This window comes from Chlorocebus sabaeus, chromosome 13 (assembly GCF_047675955.1).
Source record: "Chlorocebus sabaeus isolate Y175 chromosome 13, mChlSab1.0.hap1, whole genome shotgun sequence".
NCBI lineage: Eukaryota > Metazoa > Chordata > Mammalia > Primates > Cercopithecidae > Chlorocebus > Chlorocebus sabaeus.
Genome location: NC_132916.1, coordinates 75,596,122 through 75,614,063, shown reverse-complemented (window position 1 = coordinate 75,614,063; position 17,942 = coordinate 75,596,122). Strand labels below are relative to the sequence as shown.

Here is a 17,942-nt window from a genome sequence, read left to right as displayed (position 1 = left end):
TTTGTTCTTATTGGTTTCAAAGAACATCATTATTTCTGCCTTCATTTAGTTATGTACCCAGTAGTCATTCAGGAGCAGGTTATTCAGTTTCCATGTAGTTGAGCAGTTTTGATTGAGTGTCTTAGTCCTGAGTTCTAGTTTGATTGCACTGTGGTCTGAGAGACAGTTTCTTACAATTTCTGTTCTTGTACATTTGCTGCGGAGTGCTTTACTTCCAATTATGTGGTCAATTTTGGAATAAGTGTGATGTGGTGCTGAGAAGAATGTATATTTGGTTGATTTGGGGTGGAGAGTTCTATAGATGTCTATTAGGTCTGCTTGCTGCAGAGATGAATTCAATTCCTGGATATCCTTGTTAACCTTCTGTCTCGTTGATCAGTCTAATGTTGACAGTGGGGTGTTGAAGTCTCCCATTATTATTGTATGGGAGTCTAAGTCTCTTTGTAAGTCTCTAAGGACTTGTTTTATGAATCTGGGTGCTCCTGTATTGGGGGCATATATATTTAGGATAGTTAGCGCTCCCTGCTGAATTGATCCCTTTACCATTATGTAATGGCCTTCTTTGTCTCTTTTGATCTTTGATGGTTTAAAGTCTGTTTTATCAGAGACTAGTATCATAACCCCTGCTTTTTTTTGTTCTCCATTTGCTTGGTAGATCTTCCTCCATCCCTTTATTTTGAGCCTATGTATGTCTCTGCATGTGAGATGGGTCTCCTGAAGACAGCAGACTGATGGGTCTTGACTCTTTATCCAGTTTGCCAGTCTGTGTCTTTTAATTGGAGCATTTAGTCCATTTACATTTAAGGTTAAGATTGTTATGTGTGAACTTGATCCTGCCATTATGATATTAACTGGTTATTTTGCTCATTAGTTGATGCAGTTTCTTCCTAGCCTCGATGGTCTTTACATTTTGGCATGTTTTTGCAATGGCTGGTACCGGTTGTTCCTTTCCATGTTTAGTGCCTCCTTCAGGGTCTCTTAGAAGGCAGGCCTGGTGGTCACAAAATCTCTAAGCATTTGCTTATCTGTAAAGGATTTTATTTCTCCTTCACTTATGAAACTTAGTTTGGCTGGATATGAAATTCTGGGCTTAAAATTCTTTTCTTTAAGAATGTTGAATATTGGCCCCCACTCTCTTCTGGCTTGTAGAGTTTCTGCCGAGAGCTGCTGTTAGTCTGATGGGCTTCCCTTTGTGGGTAACCCGACCTTTCTCTCTGGCTGCCCTTAAGATTTTTTCCTTCATTTCAACTTTGGTGAATCTGGCAATTATGTGTCTTGGAGTTGCTCTTCTCGAGGAGTATCTTTGTGGTGTTCTCTGTATTTCCTGAATTTGAATGTTGGCCTGCCCTACTAGGTTGGGGAAGTTCTCCTGGATGATATCCTGAAGAGTGATTTCCAACTTGGTTCCATTTTCCCCCTCGCTTTCAGGCACCCCAATCAGACGTAGATTTGGTCTTTTTACATAATCCCATACTTCTTGTAGGCTTTGTTCATTTCTTTTTGTTCTTTTTTCTTTAGATTTCTCTTCTCACTTCATTTCATTCATTTGATCCTCAATCACTGATACTCTTTCTTCCAGTTGATTGAGTCAGTTACTGAAGCTTGTGCATTTGTCACGTATTTCTCGTGTCATGGTTTTCATCTCTGTCAGTTCGTTTATGGCCTTCTCTGCATTAATTATTCTAGTTATCAATTCTTCCACTCTTTTTTCAAGATTTTTAGTTTCTTTGCGCTGGGTACGTAATTCCTCTTTTAGCTCTGAGAAGTTTGATGGACTGAAGCCTTCTTCTCTCATCTCGTCAAAGTCATTCTCTGTCCAGCTTTGATCCGTTGCTGGCAATGAGCTGCGTTCCTTTGTAGGGGGAGATGCGCTCTTATTTTTTGAATTTCCAGCTTTTCTGCCCTGCTTTTTCCCCATCTTTGTGGTTTTATCTGCCTCTGGTCTTTGATGATCATGATGTACTGATGGGATTTTGGCGTGGGTGTCCTTTCTGTTTGTTAGTTTTCCTTCTAACAGTCAGGACCCTCAGCTGTAGGTCTGTTGGAGATTGCTTGAGGTCCACTCCAGACCCTGTTTGCCTGGGTATCAGCAGCAGAGGCTGCAGAAGATAGAATATTGCTGAACAGCGAGTGTACCTGTCTGATTCTTGCTTTGGAAGCTTCCTCTCAGGGGTGTACTCCACCCTGTGAGGTGTGGGGTGTCGGTCTGCCCCTAGTGTGGGACATCTCCCAGTTAGGCTACTCAGGGGTCAGGGACCCACTTGAGCAGGCAGTCTGTCCATTCTCAGATCTCAACTTCCATGTTGGGAGATCCACTGCTCTCTTCAAAGCTGTCAGAGTCGTTTGCGTCTGCAGAGGTTTCTGCAGAGGTTGTGTCTGCTTTTTTTTGTAGTTGTTGTTGTTTAGCTGTGCCCTGTCCCCAGAGGTGGAGTCTACAGAGACAGGCAGGCCTCCTTGAGCTTCTGTGAGCTCCACTTAGTTCAAGCTTCCCAGCCGATTTGTTTACCTACTTAAGCCTCAGCAATGGCGGGTGCCCCTCCCCCAGCTTCGCTGCTGCCTTGCATTAGATTGCAGACTGTTGTGCTAGCAATGAGGGAGGCTCCGTGGGCGTGGGACCCTCCTGGCCAGGTGTGGGATATAATCTCCTGGTGTGCTCGTTTGCTAAGACCCTTGGTAAAGCACAGTATTGGGGTGGGAGTTACCCGATTTTCCAGGTGTTGTGTGTCTCAGTTCCCCTGGCTAGGAAAAGGGATTCTCTTCCCCCTTGGCTTCCCAGGTGAGGCGATGCCTCACCCTGCTTCAGCTCTTGCTGGTTGGGCTGCAGCAGCTGACCAGCACCGATTGTCCGGCACTCCCTAGTGAGATGAACCCAGTACCTCAGTTGAAAATGCAGAAATCACTGGTCTTCTGTGTCGCTCGCGCTGGGAGCTGGAGACTGGAGCTGTTCCTATTCGGCCATCTTGCTCCGCCCCTCAGATTTCTGTCATTTCATTCTATGCATCATCTGCTGAGTTTGTAATCATCATTGGTCAGGTTGCTCATTACTTATAATGTTTCTGAATATCCAAAATAGACATGTTTCATAGCTTAGCTTTTTTTTCTTTCTTTTTGACAGGCTTTCACTCTGCTACCCAGGCTGGAGTGCAGTGGCGCAGTCTCAGCTCACTGCAGCATTGGCCTCCCAGGCTGGAGCAATTCTCCCACCTCAGCCTCCTGAATAGCTGGGACTACAGGTGCACACTATGACATCTTGCTAATTTTTCTTTCTATTTTCTTTTTTTATAGACACAGGGTTTCACCATGTTGTACAGACTAGTCTTGAACTCCTGGGCTCAAGTCATCTGCCAGCATCAGCCTCTCAAAGTGCTGGGAATACAGGCGCGAGCAACCATGCCCGGCCCATATCTTAGCTTTTTCAGTAGATTTAACACTTAAATTAGATATAAAAGTAAAGATAACTATAACTTCAACCATAGGATAAAACATTTAACCAGGAAATTTAGGTTCTTAAAAGTTTATTATCAGAATTTTATTTGTGAATTTTCTATATATATTACCTTAATTCAATAAAACTGATTTTAGGAAGCAATATTTGAGTGCATGTATAACTTGCCAATCGGACTTTAAGAGCTTTCAAACTTCTATTTAGAATTTGTGACTTAAAAATAATACATAATAAAAATTATAAATAGAAGAAAATCAAACTGTCTCACATAGAAATTTGGATAGTATACAACAGTGCTCACCGAAATGTGTTTTTGCCAATACCCTAAATAAGGATTGCTCCTCTGTCATTTCATCCCACCCATCTGGCAAAACCCCACTCTGAATAAACTTGGCAGCTAAGTCCCACTGGAAGTAATCCTCCTGTCGTTCTGCAAACTTTGCCACATCTATTTTAAATCTCTGTGAGAATCTACATCTTCCACCTCCACCTCACTTTCAGCTCATAACTAGGTTGTATATAAACAAAAAGTAGAAGTCTTTGGTCTGAAGTTCTCATCTTCTCCTACCAAACCTGTTTACCCACCTACACCTGTATCCACTCCCCCATGACCTGTGTCCACCTATGAGAACAGAGGAGCCATTGCTCTCCCTGGGTTGGTCCAATCCCCCTGGAGCTGTGGTGTGGAACTTGTTCCTTCTTCTCAGAAAATGTATACTATTGCAGTCATCTCAGTGGGATCTTCTCAGTCATGACTTTAAAAAACTCAATTCTCCTTCACGAGATTCACAAATACATATTCATCTGCATCCCACATTCTTCCCTATCAGTTTCCACTTTGCAATTTCCTGTTCCTCAAGGCCAAGCTTCACACAATGTTGTTTATATATTATTTTGCTTCCCACTTCCTTCTTACTCCCCTCCAATGTCTCTTCTACTCCCATCACTCACAAGTGCGCAATGACCTCTATATCACAAAATATAATTGAGAAATGTAAATTTTCATCATAGTTCATCTTCCCACCATATTTAATATAATCTCTGGTTCTTGGAACTTTTTCCAAGGCCTTTTTCCAAAGGAACTTTTTCCTTTGGCCCCGATGCCAAAACGCTCTGCTGATGTTGTCGCTGCTCCTCTGGCCGGTCCTTACTCTTCATTCAGCAACTCGTCATTTTATATCAACCTCTTAGATGTTCTGCTTCTTCAGGACTCAGTCTCAGCCTCCCTCATCTGCTCACTCTATACTGTCTCCTTGGGAAATATCATTCTTGGTTTAATTTTGCATGCATTTGTCAATGACCAAGGGTATATCACCAGCCTAGGAGTCTTCACATGAAAAATCAACTAGGTTGTCTTAAAGGCACCTCAATTTCAATATATTCGAAATCATTCTGTGATCTCTCCTAAACGGTACCACTATCTATCCTGCTTTGCAGCTCGGAGTTCTACCAGGCATCATTGTCAAGTTCTGCCACTTTTTACTTTTTAAATAGGAGAAATATGTGTTTAATGGAAATTCAGAGCTTAATGTATCTTCCTAAATTAATATTAATTTAGCAGCATCAAAGTAGAAAATTGCCTTAGATTTTCAAAGAAAGCAAAATGTGGAATAATAATTAGCATACAGTAAACACCGTTATAAGTCCTAAAGTCCTAGAAAAGAAAGATCTTAATTACATGGCAGTTGTCACAAAACATAAGAAAGGATAACGACAACAAAGATGTATTTCTTAGGGAAGCAGGAGCCTCAGAGGCCCTGAGAAACCCCAACTTAAGTTCACCTCCATCTTAAGACTAACAAGACACATTTCGTGCCAGTCATGACCCACAGTCGTTACATGTTTATAGCTGAAGATACAGCCTAACAATACCTGCAAGGGACACACTCCTACAACAGCAGAATGTCCAGATGTGCCAATACCCATAGCAATATGTCCATATGTCACAATGCCCATAACAATGTATGCTTTCAAGATAATTATTGTTATGCTTTGATGTACTTAATGCACTAAAATGTCAAGTTTAACTTTCTTTTAATCAGTAGAATACTACATTTTGTCATGCTGTCAGGACAGCTAAGCTTAGCTTGGCTTTTACATAGATAAGATTCTTAGATAAGAAAAACTGGGCTGGGTGCAGTGGCTCACACCTGTAATCCCAACACTTTAGGAGGCTGAGGCGGGTGGACCACCTGAGGTCAGGAGTTCAAGACCAGCCTGGCCAACATGGTGAAATCCCATCTCTACTAAAAACACAAAAATGAGCCGAGTGTGGTGGTGTGTGCCTGTAATCCCAGCTACTTGGGAGACTGAGACAGGAGAATTGCTTGATCCTGGGAGATGAAGGTTACAGTAAGCCGAGACTCCAGCCTGGGCAACAAGAGTGAAACTACATCGAAGGAAGGAAGGAAGGAAGGAAGGAAGGAAGGAAGGAAGGAAGGAAGGAAGGAAGGAAGGAGAGAGAGAGAGAGAAAGAAAGAAAGAGAGAGAGAGAGAAATAAAGGAAGGAAGGAAGGAAGGAAGGAAGGAAGGAAGGAAGGAAGGAAGGAAGGAGAGCACATTTCTTTGCTCGCTGAGGATGCCCTACTCTGTAACTGAGGAGATTTCAATAAACTATCTCTTCTTATTTAACTCAGTGACTTGTCTTGAATTCCTTACTGTGTGAGATCAAGAACCCTCTCTTGGGGTGTGGCTCAAAACCACTATTTCTAGCAACATATTAAATACGATTGTAAGGCATTTATACGTAATGTCCATATTGAATCACATTTTGATGTAAAATATCTTACCCTTTGGAACTTTGTCGCTTTTCTCAGAAGCCTTTAGTGTTGTCAAAGAACTTTCAGGTTTGAATTCCTTCACGTCTTTTATTTCCTTTCCATCCTTTATTTCTTTTCCCTCCTTTCCTTCTGTCCCTGGTTCTTTCAATTTAGAATCTAACACTGCTAGTTTGCTTTCAGAGCTGGCCTCATCTGACAGCTTAAACTCAGGCAATATTTCCTTCAGGAGCTCCCAAACTTTGTCCATGTAGCCCGGGCTAAGAGAAAAGATATCAACATTAATTTCCAAATGATGTGTTTTTTTTCTTCCTTGAACTTCGCAAGAAAGTACTAACAGCAAAATCAACTTGCTATTTAATGAATAATTTCAATTGTTACTCAGATTTTTGGTTAAAAGAACAGCATTATATATTAGACATGCAACGAGCTTTCATTGAGTGCCTACTGTGTGCTGGGCTTTGCTGAATCAAAGCGACCAAAACCACGGTGTTATCTCAGGGATCACTCAACCTGGCAGGGAAGCTCATTATGTTAACAACCATGACAGGGAAAGAACATGTCTTTGAGCATCTATTAAGTGGCAGACACTTTCGCATGCATGATCACTTATGCAGAAGGTCCTTATCTCACTAGGCTTCTCTGTGGAATGTGACTGTTGTTTCTTGCTCCTCTTTTAACTCTTCCCTGAGGCTCTTCCATAACATCCCTCTTTCCTGGTTTTCTTTCTGTTGTTAAAGAAATTCCTTGCAGACTCCTTTGAATACTCCCTTTCTTCTGCTCTCTGTTGACAATTTAATTCTTCTCCCATGGCTCTCCTCTTGGTGTTCTTGCCATTTTACATAGTATTTCCTCATATTTTGAGTTTATCCATAAATGTGTGTAACCTCTAAATCATTAGTTCCAGCTCAAACCTCTCTCCTGATATCCAGACTCACACACACAACCACCTAATTGGTATTTGTCCCAAACAAATAATAAAAAAATAAGTAAGTAAACAAAGATGCCCTGCATCACCTTCTACTTGGTACTCAAAGCAGAAAATTGAGAATGAACAAGACTCTCTCTTTAAAATCTCCTTCAAATAAAACACAGTGTCAGTTGGATTCTACCTTTTCTCAGTGCAGTGGATCACCTTTTCTCCATTCTCATCACCACTTCCTCGGGAGAAGCCCTCAGAAGACCCCCACAAGAATACTGCACAAGCCAGTGTCGCTGCTCCACTCCTGCCATTTGCTGTCCTAAGGCTCTGAGCAATCTTTCAAAATCGTGAGTCTGATAAAGTCATCCTCCTGTCTACAATCCCTTAATGACATCTGATCATTTTAAGGAGTTTGTAAAAATGTCACAGCATAGTATAAAAGGCCTCTCTATCTATCCGGCTCTTATCCACCTTTCCTGTCCCACACCCCATTCCTCCTCTAGAATTCCATAGCATGAAATTCAGTTATGCAGAACCATGTGTTTTTCTGGGACTACACCCTATCTTCTTCTATTTCCTTGATATTTTTTCTTCGGTGAGTTGGATTTCCCGCCTCAATCAGTTTCATTCATTTTAACTAATCCTTTGAGATCAATTCAAGTATTACCTCCCGCAGGAATTACACAGAAGGCAATACATTGAGCAAAACAAAAGAGGGTCCCTGTTCTTATGGACAATTTTACATCCAATGGATGGATACAACAGAGAGAGAGAGAGAAAGAAAGAGAGAGAGAGAATAACAGCAGTGATAACTTCCATGAGGAAAATGAAATAAGGGAAGCTGAGATGTGGCATAATTTGGGGAAGGAATAACTTACACTGGATGCTCAACTAGGCCTGTCTAAGGAGTTGATGGTTAAGCTTGGTGGGACCCAAATGTGACATACCCAGCTAAGTGAATAATCTGATGAAAGATCATTCCAGGCAGAAAAAAAAAAAAAAAAAAAAATAAGAGCAGCCCATGAAAGAACCGCAAGGTAGAGTGAGTTTCATATATTTTGTAAACAGAAAAAAGACTTGGGTGACCAGTAAACGGTTGCCAAGACATTGATGTGGTCAGAGACTGTGTGAATCAGACAGTGCAGATCTCTGAGGATCATGGTCAAGACTGTAGAACTTCATTCAAGTGTAACAGTTAAACACTGAAAGGTTTTAAGCAAGGAGAATGACATGATCTGATTTACACTTTAGAAAATTATTCTGATTACCAACTTAACTAGAGGAAGGTAAAATAGACCCTAAGAGACCAGTTATAAGTCTAATAATGGAGATGTAGAGAAACAAATTGGTTCAGAGTAAGTAGAGAATGTACTATTGACAGAGCTTAGTGAGAGATTATATGTGAGAGGTGAGAAAAATGAGCATTGAAGGATGACCTCTAGTTTTTTTCTTTAGCTTGAATAAATATGTGAATGGTAGTGAAATTCACTGAGATGATGCATTCTAGGGAAGGTGCAGTTTGGGAGGTTGAGAATCAAGTGTTCCTTTCTGGATATTCTGAGTTTAAGATACACTTTTGAAAATCCTCATAGCTATGTAACTTAGGCAGTTGTAGATAAACACAGGCAATATTGACCAGGCATAAACTTGAAAGTCATTGTCAAACAGTTTGTTATTTAAAGTTACAGGACAGGAGCCCTGCTACATACCATCACTTAGCAGCTGTACGTTGGTTGAGGAACTATCCAAGAAGGCTGAGAAAGAGCAGAAAATAAGAAGGAGAAAAACTCAGAGAGTGTGTTGCTGTGGAAACCAAGGGAAGCAAGTGTTGCAAAAGGAAATAACTTGTTTAAGAGGATCACATACTGGGATGCAAGTAAATGAGGCAGGAGAGGTGACCACTGGATTTGACAATGTTAAGGACTTTGTTGACTTTAAGAAGAGCCATTTCACTGATGTGGTGGAGAGGGAAGGTCAAAGACTCAGATGAGAAGAAATGGGGAGTTGAGGAGAGGAAGACAGTGTGTACAAACCACTCATTTAGATTTTTTTCTGAGGAAAATAAGAGAAATGGACTGGTGGCTAGAAAATAATAATTTGTTTCCCTGTGCATCTCTGATCTGCTCAACTCCCTGAACTGCCTCCTATTCATCCCTGGATCCCCACTACCCAGCAGAGTGGCCTTTAGCACATTTTATTTTTTTTTCATTTGATCCCATGACAGCTCTGGAACACAGGTTATAGAGTCTTAACTGATGTTTAAGAGGTTGTTAAGTTGTATGGCATCACACAACCAGCAAATAATTGAGTCAGGATAGAAACAGACTTTTCTGAATCCAAAATCTAGGTTGTATTTCCCATCTACCACATAAAATATACTACACTATGAAAAAGACCTATTCAAACACAACAGAATGAGACCATGTAACTTCTTGGACCATTAGGCTTAAAGACAGAGCAGCAGAGTGCTATGTTCACAGACAGACCATGCATCAGAGACACATGCCAACAAGAGTCCTTTGAAGTGGTTGGATTTCTAATTCCCACTCAGACATGTCATTGACTCTGCTTCTATTATTACATAGAAAATTAGAAGATATTCTGTTTTGATTTTCAGAGGTAAAATTTTATGAATTTTCAAGGCGTGAATTATTCTGATATCTTATTTCTTTATCATCCTCTGGTAGAATTCTGATGATTTCATGTCTCTGGTGTCTCTACTAACTATTGCACAGAGAAAATTGCACTTGCACAGGGAAAACTGTAAGCATTCCATCAACACTAAGTATAAAAATTTAGAGAGCTCCATACTTTTAAAATCTCATTCTCTCTCTATTTCTCTCACTAACATTGTCCACATTGTGTCAGGAAGTCATTTAGATATTAGGAAAAGGTTTTCCAAAAGAAGATAAAAAAGAGTGCTATCTTGGCCATTCCTAAGATAAAAACAAGATCAGTTCCTACTCTCCCGGGTTTTTTTTTTTTTTTTTCCCCCAGAAAATACTTTTATTTGAACAAAGCAACCCCTAGTTTATCCTGCTGGAAATATGGTTAAGATGGCAGAATCCAAGTTACTAGGGCCTGTCTTCAATCTCCTCCAATCTCTATTGACCCTGGGCAATTGCAGCTTCCTATTACCAGTCAAAGATCAGAGATGGTCCAGGTTGATAACTGTACTGTGGATTTAATCATCTTGTAAAAGTCAGTATCTGATTTAATGGTATATTCAAATCTATTGTTATAATTCTTTTCTATGCACCTTATCTTGATTATTTTCCAACTATCAATGGTAAAATGATAAAATAGTACATCTATATTCCTTATGTATTAAATAAAACTATTGTGAAATTATAAGTCAGCATTAAATTGAACAATGTCTCTATTCTATTCTTTACCTAATAGCTATTTTTGGGCATAAAGAAGCAATTTCTATATATCTAGAATCATATGAAAGAAAGACTGTGGGCTTTGGACCAGCAAGACTTACATGTTCCTAGTTTGGGGGAATTCAAACTCTCTGAGCTTTAGTTTCCTCATCTGAAATGATGCACACCTAGTTGATGGGGTCATGTGGATGATTAAAGGAGACTATCCTTTCAGGACTGTGATTTTTAAATGAGAAGTAATATACTAAATTACTTGATGCATAATAGCTGTCTTCTTATGATTATTTCCATATAGATGTGGCCAATTAAAAGTTGCTTTTATGTTTCTATATTGAAGTAAGTGTGATAGGTTTATAAGTATAAAGGGAAGTTTGCAAATGTTTTACTATAATAAATAATTACCATTGTTTTAATATTTGTACATCAGATATTTAAAGATTAATTCATAGTATATATATATAAGTATGGGAGACCTGCACATGCCACCCCAAAATATGAAGGATTGCTGAGCTACAGGCAATTATGAAGAAACAGATACACAGAAACTCTGTTTTCCCTCAATTTGCCTAAAAGCAAGACATAGATTTACAAAAACTGAGAGGCATCCTGCCCCTCATTGCCTTGTACCAGAGAGAACAGATGTTAACCACTGAAGACAGCTTTGGACCCTTACTGGCCTGAAAATTGTACCAGAGGGATGTACATGAACAAGCTTTCTTAACTAGCCTTTATCTATCATTTATTTGCCTTCCCACAAGTTGCCACCTGTAGAGGCTCAAAGTCATTTTCTTTTGTCTTGTCACTTCTGTAAAAATTGACTGCTCTTTGTTGTATATTTCCCATGGAAATCTACATGGTAATAAGCTGCTGTGTGTTTTTCTCTTGTTAATGTGTCTTCTGTTACAGGAGTCAGTTCCAACAAAGAACCTATGGGGGTCATTCTTCTCCTACATAAGGAAATAGAATTTACCCTGAAATTCCCAAGGAACTTTATGTAATACTATAAAATGATATTTTTCCCCAAATTTTGCAAAATATGACCTTTCTTGAAATTTTCTTAAAGACTAGGAATATTTTAAAGAAATCTTGGGAAGAAAGAAAAAATTAGATATGAGCAATTTAATAGTCAAACGTACTGAAGAGAAATGACTTCTGGTAACCACCCTGTGAGCGCATGAATAACCGTGAACTCCCCCAGTTCTCTCCTGTCTGCTACATGGATGCTAAAAAAGAAAATGCATAATGTTATAGGTAGCAACATTTGAAAACACATAAAGATATATAAGAACTAGGAATCATTAATAAACAGCAATATATTCTGATTATTCATTACAATCTGTATTAAAAATACTATCCCAGAAGCCAAATCATTTGTTAAAACACTGAAGTAGGATTTATAATATAATTAATTTCATTTGTATTTGCAAAGCATACTTATATGCTTTATTTTTTAAGATCTAAAAGTAATATTAATGCTATATACATAAAATACATTCACATTGTGTATTATAACATATATAATTAGTATATAATCTATTTTTATAGACTTCTTTTAAAAACAGAACAGTCTCTTTCATCATTCTGATTTCAGTAATTATTTTAAGATGTCTTTGAAGCTGTGTGTTAGATCAGTATCATCTATGGCAAGTCAAGATGGGCATCAGAAATCCTTAGATAACTGTGGAGAAACCAGAAACATCTCTTCTGTCTTACACAGAAGAGCGAATCTGTCAGCTTAGCATAAAGTAAAATGAGGATGTGATTAACCAATATCACTATTCTCATCAGGCCTCTTTTTTTTCCCAGAGGTTATTAGTCTATTTACATTTACACACAAAAATGCCATATCTCCCTTCTGCCCGGGAGTCACGGCTTCAGCTGACTATATGTCAGTGGTGGTGTTAATGGCATTACCAACACATGCGTGCTTTTCTTCAGAAAGATATCTTACTATCTTAGTCACATGCGCCATTACTTTAAAATGTGCACTGTTTGTTGTTTACGGATTATGAATTTCTATATGCCTACCTATTTCAAAGATAATAAGTGTCTATTGGGATAGATTCCAGACTAGTCTAAACTCCTCATTGGATAAATTTATGAAGTGACTTTGCAAATCAAATAGAAATAATGCTCTTTTCTTTGCATATCTCACATTGATATTGAAATTACTATGTGTTAATTTGGAAAATGTAGTAAGCTAAACTTCATATCACTATGTACTTCAGATCACTATGTACTGTAAAAATCTGAAAAAATTTATGGAAAAATATAAATTGTTCCACACAGGGTAACTTTCTACTAGAAATCCCAAGAAATGTATTACACTTAGCTTGTTGCTTTGTTTACTAACTGGATTTTTTAAAAAAATAATAATAACCCCAATACTTGTGTTGCTATAAAGTTCTACTGAACTATAGCTTTAAGAAAGATAAAATACGACTCCAATTATCCAGGTCATGTATTCAATGCCTCACTGCTCTAGCAGCTCTGATTCTCAGAACTTCAAGTGATGTCTGAGAACTAGAAACATTCAGAACATATATTTCCCCAAATAAATGAACATGCCACCAATATGAATACTTAGTGATATTCAACTACCTACAAATATCTGGGCTGAGTTTTTGTAAAAATCACTGCAATTAAGTGCTAAAAGCTGGGTGAAACTAATTTCCAAAGGAAAACTGAGGTCTGGTAAGAAAAAAACAGAAATGAAGAGGATGGGAGTAGGAATGGTTGTTTTTGTTTTTTAGCCTTGGGAGAGAAAAATGAAGCTGTGCCTAAAGAAAATCCGCACAAAGCAGACCTGGCTTCTGACTGACATTGCAATGTTTATAGAAGGGGAGGGGGCTGAGCTGTGAGCAAATGTCTAACATGTACTGTTAAAGCATGTGGGTGTGTTCTATTAAATATCAAGAATCTTTGACAAACTGCAGGAGGTGGATGTGTATAAAATCCCAGCCTGTGCAATGTATGTGAAAATTCTTCCAGTGAACAATGACACAAAATTGCCATGCATTTTCAACTCAATCATCAAAGCTTTTTTGTATCGTTAGGGCCAGGATGATATGACTTCTTTTCTCCGGAAGTGTAAGCTGAGAGAATAGAGCATAGCAGACGTGTCTCATATACGTTGGTGCACAAGTCAGGCAGGAATATAAGACAGAAGCCAATTTTGCAAGAATATTGAAGAAAATATGAGTAGTTTTCATCATGAATGTATCAAAAGTGACCAATGTTACCAAAATCATGAAGTGCACATTGACATCTTTCAGAAAAGTTCAGGTTTTTCAAGATTATTAAATTATTGCTGCATATACAGAACACAAAACTTTAACTAGATTTCAGGATATATTATTCAGTTTTTAGATGAACCAATATTTTTCTTCACAAAACAATTTTTTCTCCTGTTAAACAAAGTATCATTTTTCATGATCAACTTTGCATTCATAGTAAGTCAGCATTGAATATAGAATAATTTCTGGGTCTTTTTTTTCTTGGAGGAATTTTGCATTACTGTTAAGCTAATAGAACAAATCAGTGGCTTTAGCACATTTGATTTTATACTGGAACATTTACATTGTTTAGGGAAAAAAGCTCTCTTTTAACCAATTTTTAAAAAATAAACTACGCAATACGAATGTATAGTTAATGTTTTTGTTTGCTTTTTTCTATTCATGTGAGTGACAATGTGTCATTACATACTCATTATTTGCCAGCTTGATAATAGCTTTAGACAAAAGCATTGGCCACAGTTCAAATTCGTAAGTTGTAGCCGGAAGCAATAGATTGTTATCTTCATCAAAAGGCAGAAAGTCATCAATTGTTATCTTTCTCCAGCAACCCTAAAAATAAGATGAAAGCAATGTAATACCATCAATGACTTACAGTCTTTTCTCTCGTAAATTATTGCACATGACTGACATTATTATTTACTGTTTTCCAATTTTATTTTAGCTTCTTACACTTAAAGACTGAGATACTGGATTTCAATACTACTCTGGTTGAATATTTTAGCTTATTGCTTTATTTTACATAATCACAGCACACCCATGTCTATATCAATACTGTCTTTATTTATGAGGTCTTGTGCACAAATTCTTGGGAGCCTCTTACTGCATAATGAAGTAAATTAAGGTGTTTCAAGTAGCAGAACCAAAACATTATACAACCATGAATAAGCTTGGACATAATCAAATGACTTAATATAGTCAAAATACAAATTCTCCAAATATAACTTTAGTAATTATTGCTTGATACATCCTCACTGACCTTACACTTCCAATTCTTATATTATTTGCTACTCCTCATAAATTTCTTGATCAACAAGAAACCACAGAGAGATAAGCCAGATGCAAAAGGATACTGTATGAGTTCTAAATATATATATATATAGAACATATCTTTTCTGAACATAAAAAAATACATTTGTGTGTGCGTGTGTGTGTGTGTGTGTATGTGTGTATACATATGGAATGTTTCTTCCCAAAATTGATGTGTTGAAATCCTAATGCCCAATGTGATAGAACTAGATAAAAAGGAGGGTAAAGCCCTCATGAATGGGATTTGTGCCCTTTTAAGAAGCTGAAGAAATCACACTTTTTCTCTTCCACCATGTAAGTTTACAGCAAGAAAATGGCCAGCCATTTATGAACCAGGGAGCAGGGCTTTGGCAGACACCAAATCTACCAGTGCCTTGATCTTGGACTTCCCAGCCTCCAGAAATATAAAAAATAAATTTTTGTTGTTTATAAGTCACCAGTCTATGGTATTCTGCCTTAGTTGTTACAAGACTAACATTATCAAGGTTATATATACATATATGTATATATAAAACCTTAATATTATTTTATACATAAAAGTACATATTTATATAATTCTATATTTATTATATTTTATAATATAATTCTATATTTATTATGTTTTATAATGTAATTATATATTTACATAATTATATAAATATATGACCTTAATATTAAGATTATTATGATTTACACTATTAAGATGTATATATTATCAAGATATATTATTAAGATTAAGGTATATAGTATATACATTATAGCATGTATATTCATATGTGCAATATATAACACTATTAAGTTATATATATATGACATACAAGAAGATTGTGGAATGAAGTCTTATTATCTGGATAGCAAACAAAAGTGGCAGACCAGAATAGTACATATCAGAGGCTTTATAAACTAAACTGGCATTTCAGACACAGCCTATAAATGTGAGCCAGGATATGCCTTCTCAATCTAAACACGTTGACTACTTGCTAATATATAAAACTAATTAGCAATCAGAGTTGTAAAACATAACACTACAAATATTCAGGAAATTGTATAAAATTACCTATCATAGCAAAACCCAGAAAAGTCTCAATTTCAATGGGAAAATATAATCAACAGAGCACAAAATCAAAATGACAGAGAAATTAGAATTATTAAATAAGAAATGTACAGCAATTTTCATAAAAATATTCCAACAAGCAACTATGAACACTCTTGAAACAAATTCAAAAATAGAAACTCTCAGCAAAGAAACAGAAATTTTAAACTTAAAATTAAACTAAAAAGCAACTCTTAGTTGATGAGATCAATAGCAGAATGCAGATAGCATAGAAATTAGTGAACTAGACATTTAGATCAATAGAAATTACGAATAACAGGAAAATATAGTATCAATAATCATATAAGGCTCAGGGACCTGTGTGGATATTGCAAAAAGATATAATATTCATGTCATTGTAGTCATTGAAAAAAAAAAAAAAAGAATGTGGGGCTAAAAATATATTTGAAGGAATAATGGCTGAAAACTCTCCCAAATTGTCATAAGACATAAACCTACAAATTCAAGGAAATCAGACTAAACCAAAAAGGATAAACTCAAAGAATTCTACAGCCAGACACATCAAATTCAAAATTCTTAAAAATTAAGACAAAAGAAGAAAAGCTTGAAAGCCAGCAGCAAGAGAAAACCTGTTACAGGGGAAGGGCAGATTGCTCTTCAGGAGCCAGGGAAGCCAGAAGAATAATTTTGGCTGGCCTGGAGGATAATTCCAGAAGGCTGGAAAATTAATGGCAGACTAAGTATCAAATGGTAAAAGAAAAGTACAGCTAACTCAGAATTGTATCACAGGGGAAATATTATTTAAGATTAAGTGTAAAATAAACACATTCTCAGATAAAGGAAAGATAAGATAATTTGTGATTATCAGACTAACTCAAAAGGAATGGTGAAATAAAATTTTTCAGAAATAAAAAGAAAGGAGAATTAAAGGACAAATGGAGCATCAAGTATGAGAAAGCATAAAGGAAAAATTTTACATGCCCGTTAAAATATTTACTTAAAATTAAAAAATAAAAAATAAAGCAACAGCAGCAAAAGCCAAAATTGACAAATGGGATCTCATTAAACTAAAGAGCTTCTGCACAGCAAAAGAAACTACCATCAGAGTGAACAGGCAACCTACAGAATGGGAGAAAATTGTTGCAATCTACTCATCTGACAAAGGGCTAATATCCAGAACCTACAAAGAACTCAAACAAATTTACAAGAAAAAAACAAACAACCCCATCAAAAAGTGGGCAAAGGATATGAACAGACATTTCTCAAAAGAAGACATTCATACAGCCAACAGACACATGAAAAAATGCTCATCATCACTGGCCATCAGAGAAATGCAAATCAAAACCACAACGAGATACCATCTCACACCAGTTAGAATGGCGATCATTCAAAAGTCAGGAAACAACAGGTGCTGGAGAGGATGTGGAGAAATAGGAACACTTTTACACTGTTGGTGGGATTGTAAACTAGTTCAACCATTATGGAAAACAGTATGGCGATTCCTTAAGGATCTAGAACTAGATGTACCATATGACCCAGCCATCCCATTACTGGGTATATACCCAAAGGATTATAAATTATGCTGCTATAAAGACACATGCACACGTATGTTTATTGCAGCACTATTCACAATAGCAAAGACTTGGAATCAACCCAAATGTCCATCAGTGACAGACTGGATTAAGAAAATGTGGCACATATACACCATGGAATACTATGCAACCATAAAAAAGGATGAGTTTGTGTCCTTTGTAGGGACATGGATGCAGCTGGAAACCATCATTCTTAGCAAACTCTCACAAGAACAGAAAACCAAACACCGCATGTTCTCACTCATAGGTGGGAACTGAACAATGAGATGACTTGGACTCGGGAAGGGGAACATCACACACCGGGGCCTATCATGGGGGGGGGGGGGGGAGGGATTGCATTGGGAGTTATACCTGATGTAAATGACGAGTTGATGGGTGCAGCACACCAACTTGGCACAAGTATACATATGTAACAAACCTGCACGTTATGCACATGTACCCTACAACTTAAAGTATAATAATAAT

General features: G+C 37.4%; 1 protein-coding gene across 1 annotated transcript in view; it reads right to left on the bottom strand.

Annotated features, from left to right (window-relative positions):
* Positions 1–17,942, bottom strand: part of ADGB (androglobin) — a 248,133-nt gene that overhangs the window by 156,578 nt on the left and 73,613 nt on the right. Inside the window, exons 6-8 of the mRNA XM_008006725.3 lie at positions 14,236–14,375; positions 11,667–11,753; positions 6,235–6,482 (exon numbers count right to left, since the gene is read on the bottom strand). Of these exons, the coding sequence (XP_008004916.3) occupies positions 6,235–6,482; positions 11,667–11,753; positions 14,236–14,375 (475 nt within the window). The remainder of the gene's footprint in view (positions 1–6,234; positions 6,483–11,666; positions 11,754–14,235; positions 14,376–17,942) is intronic.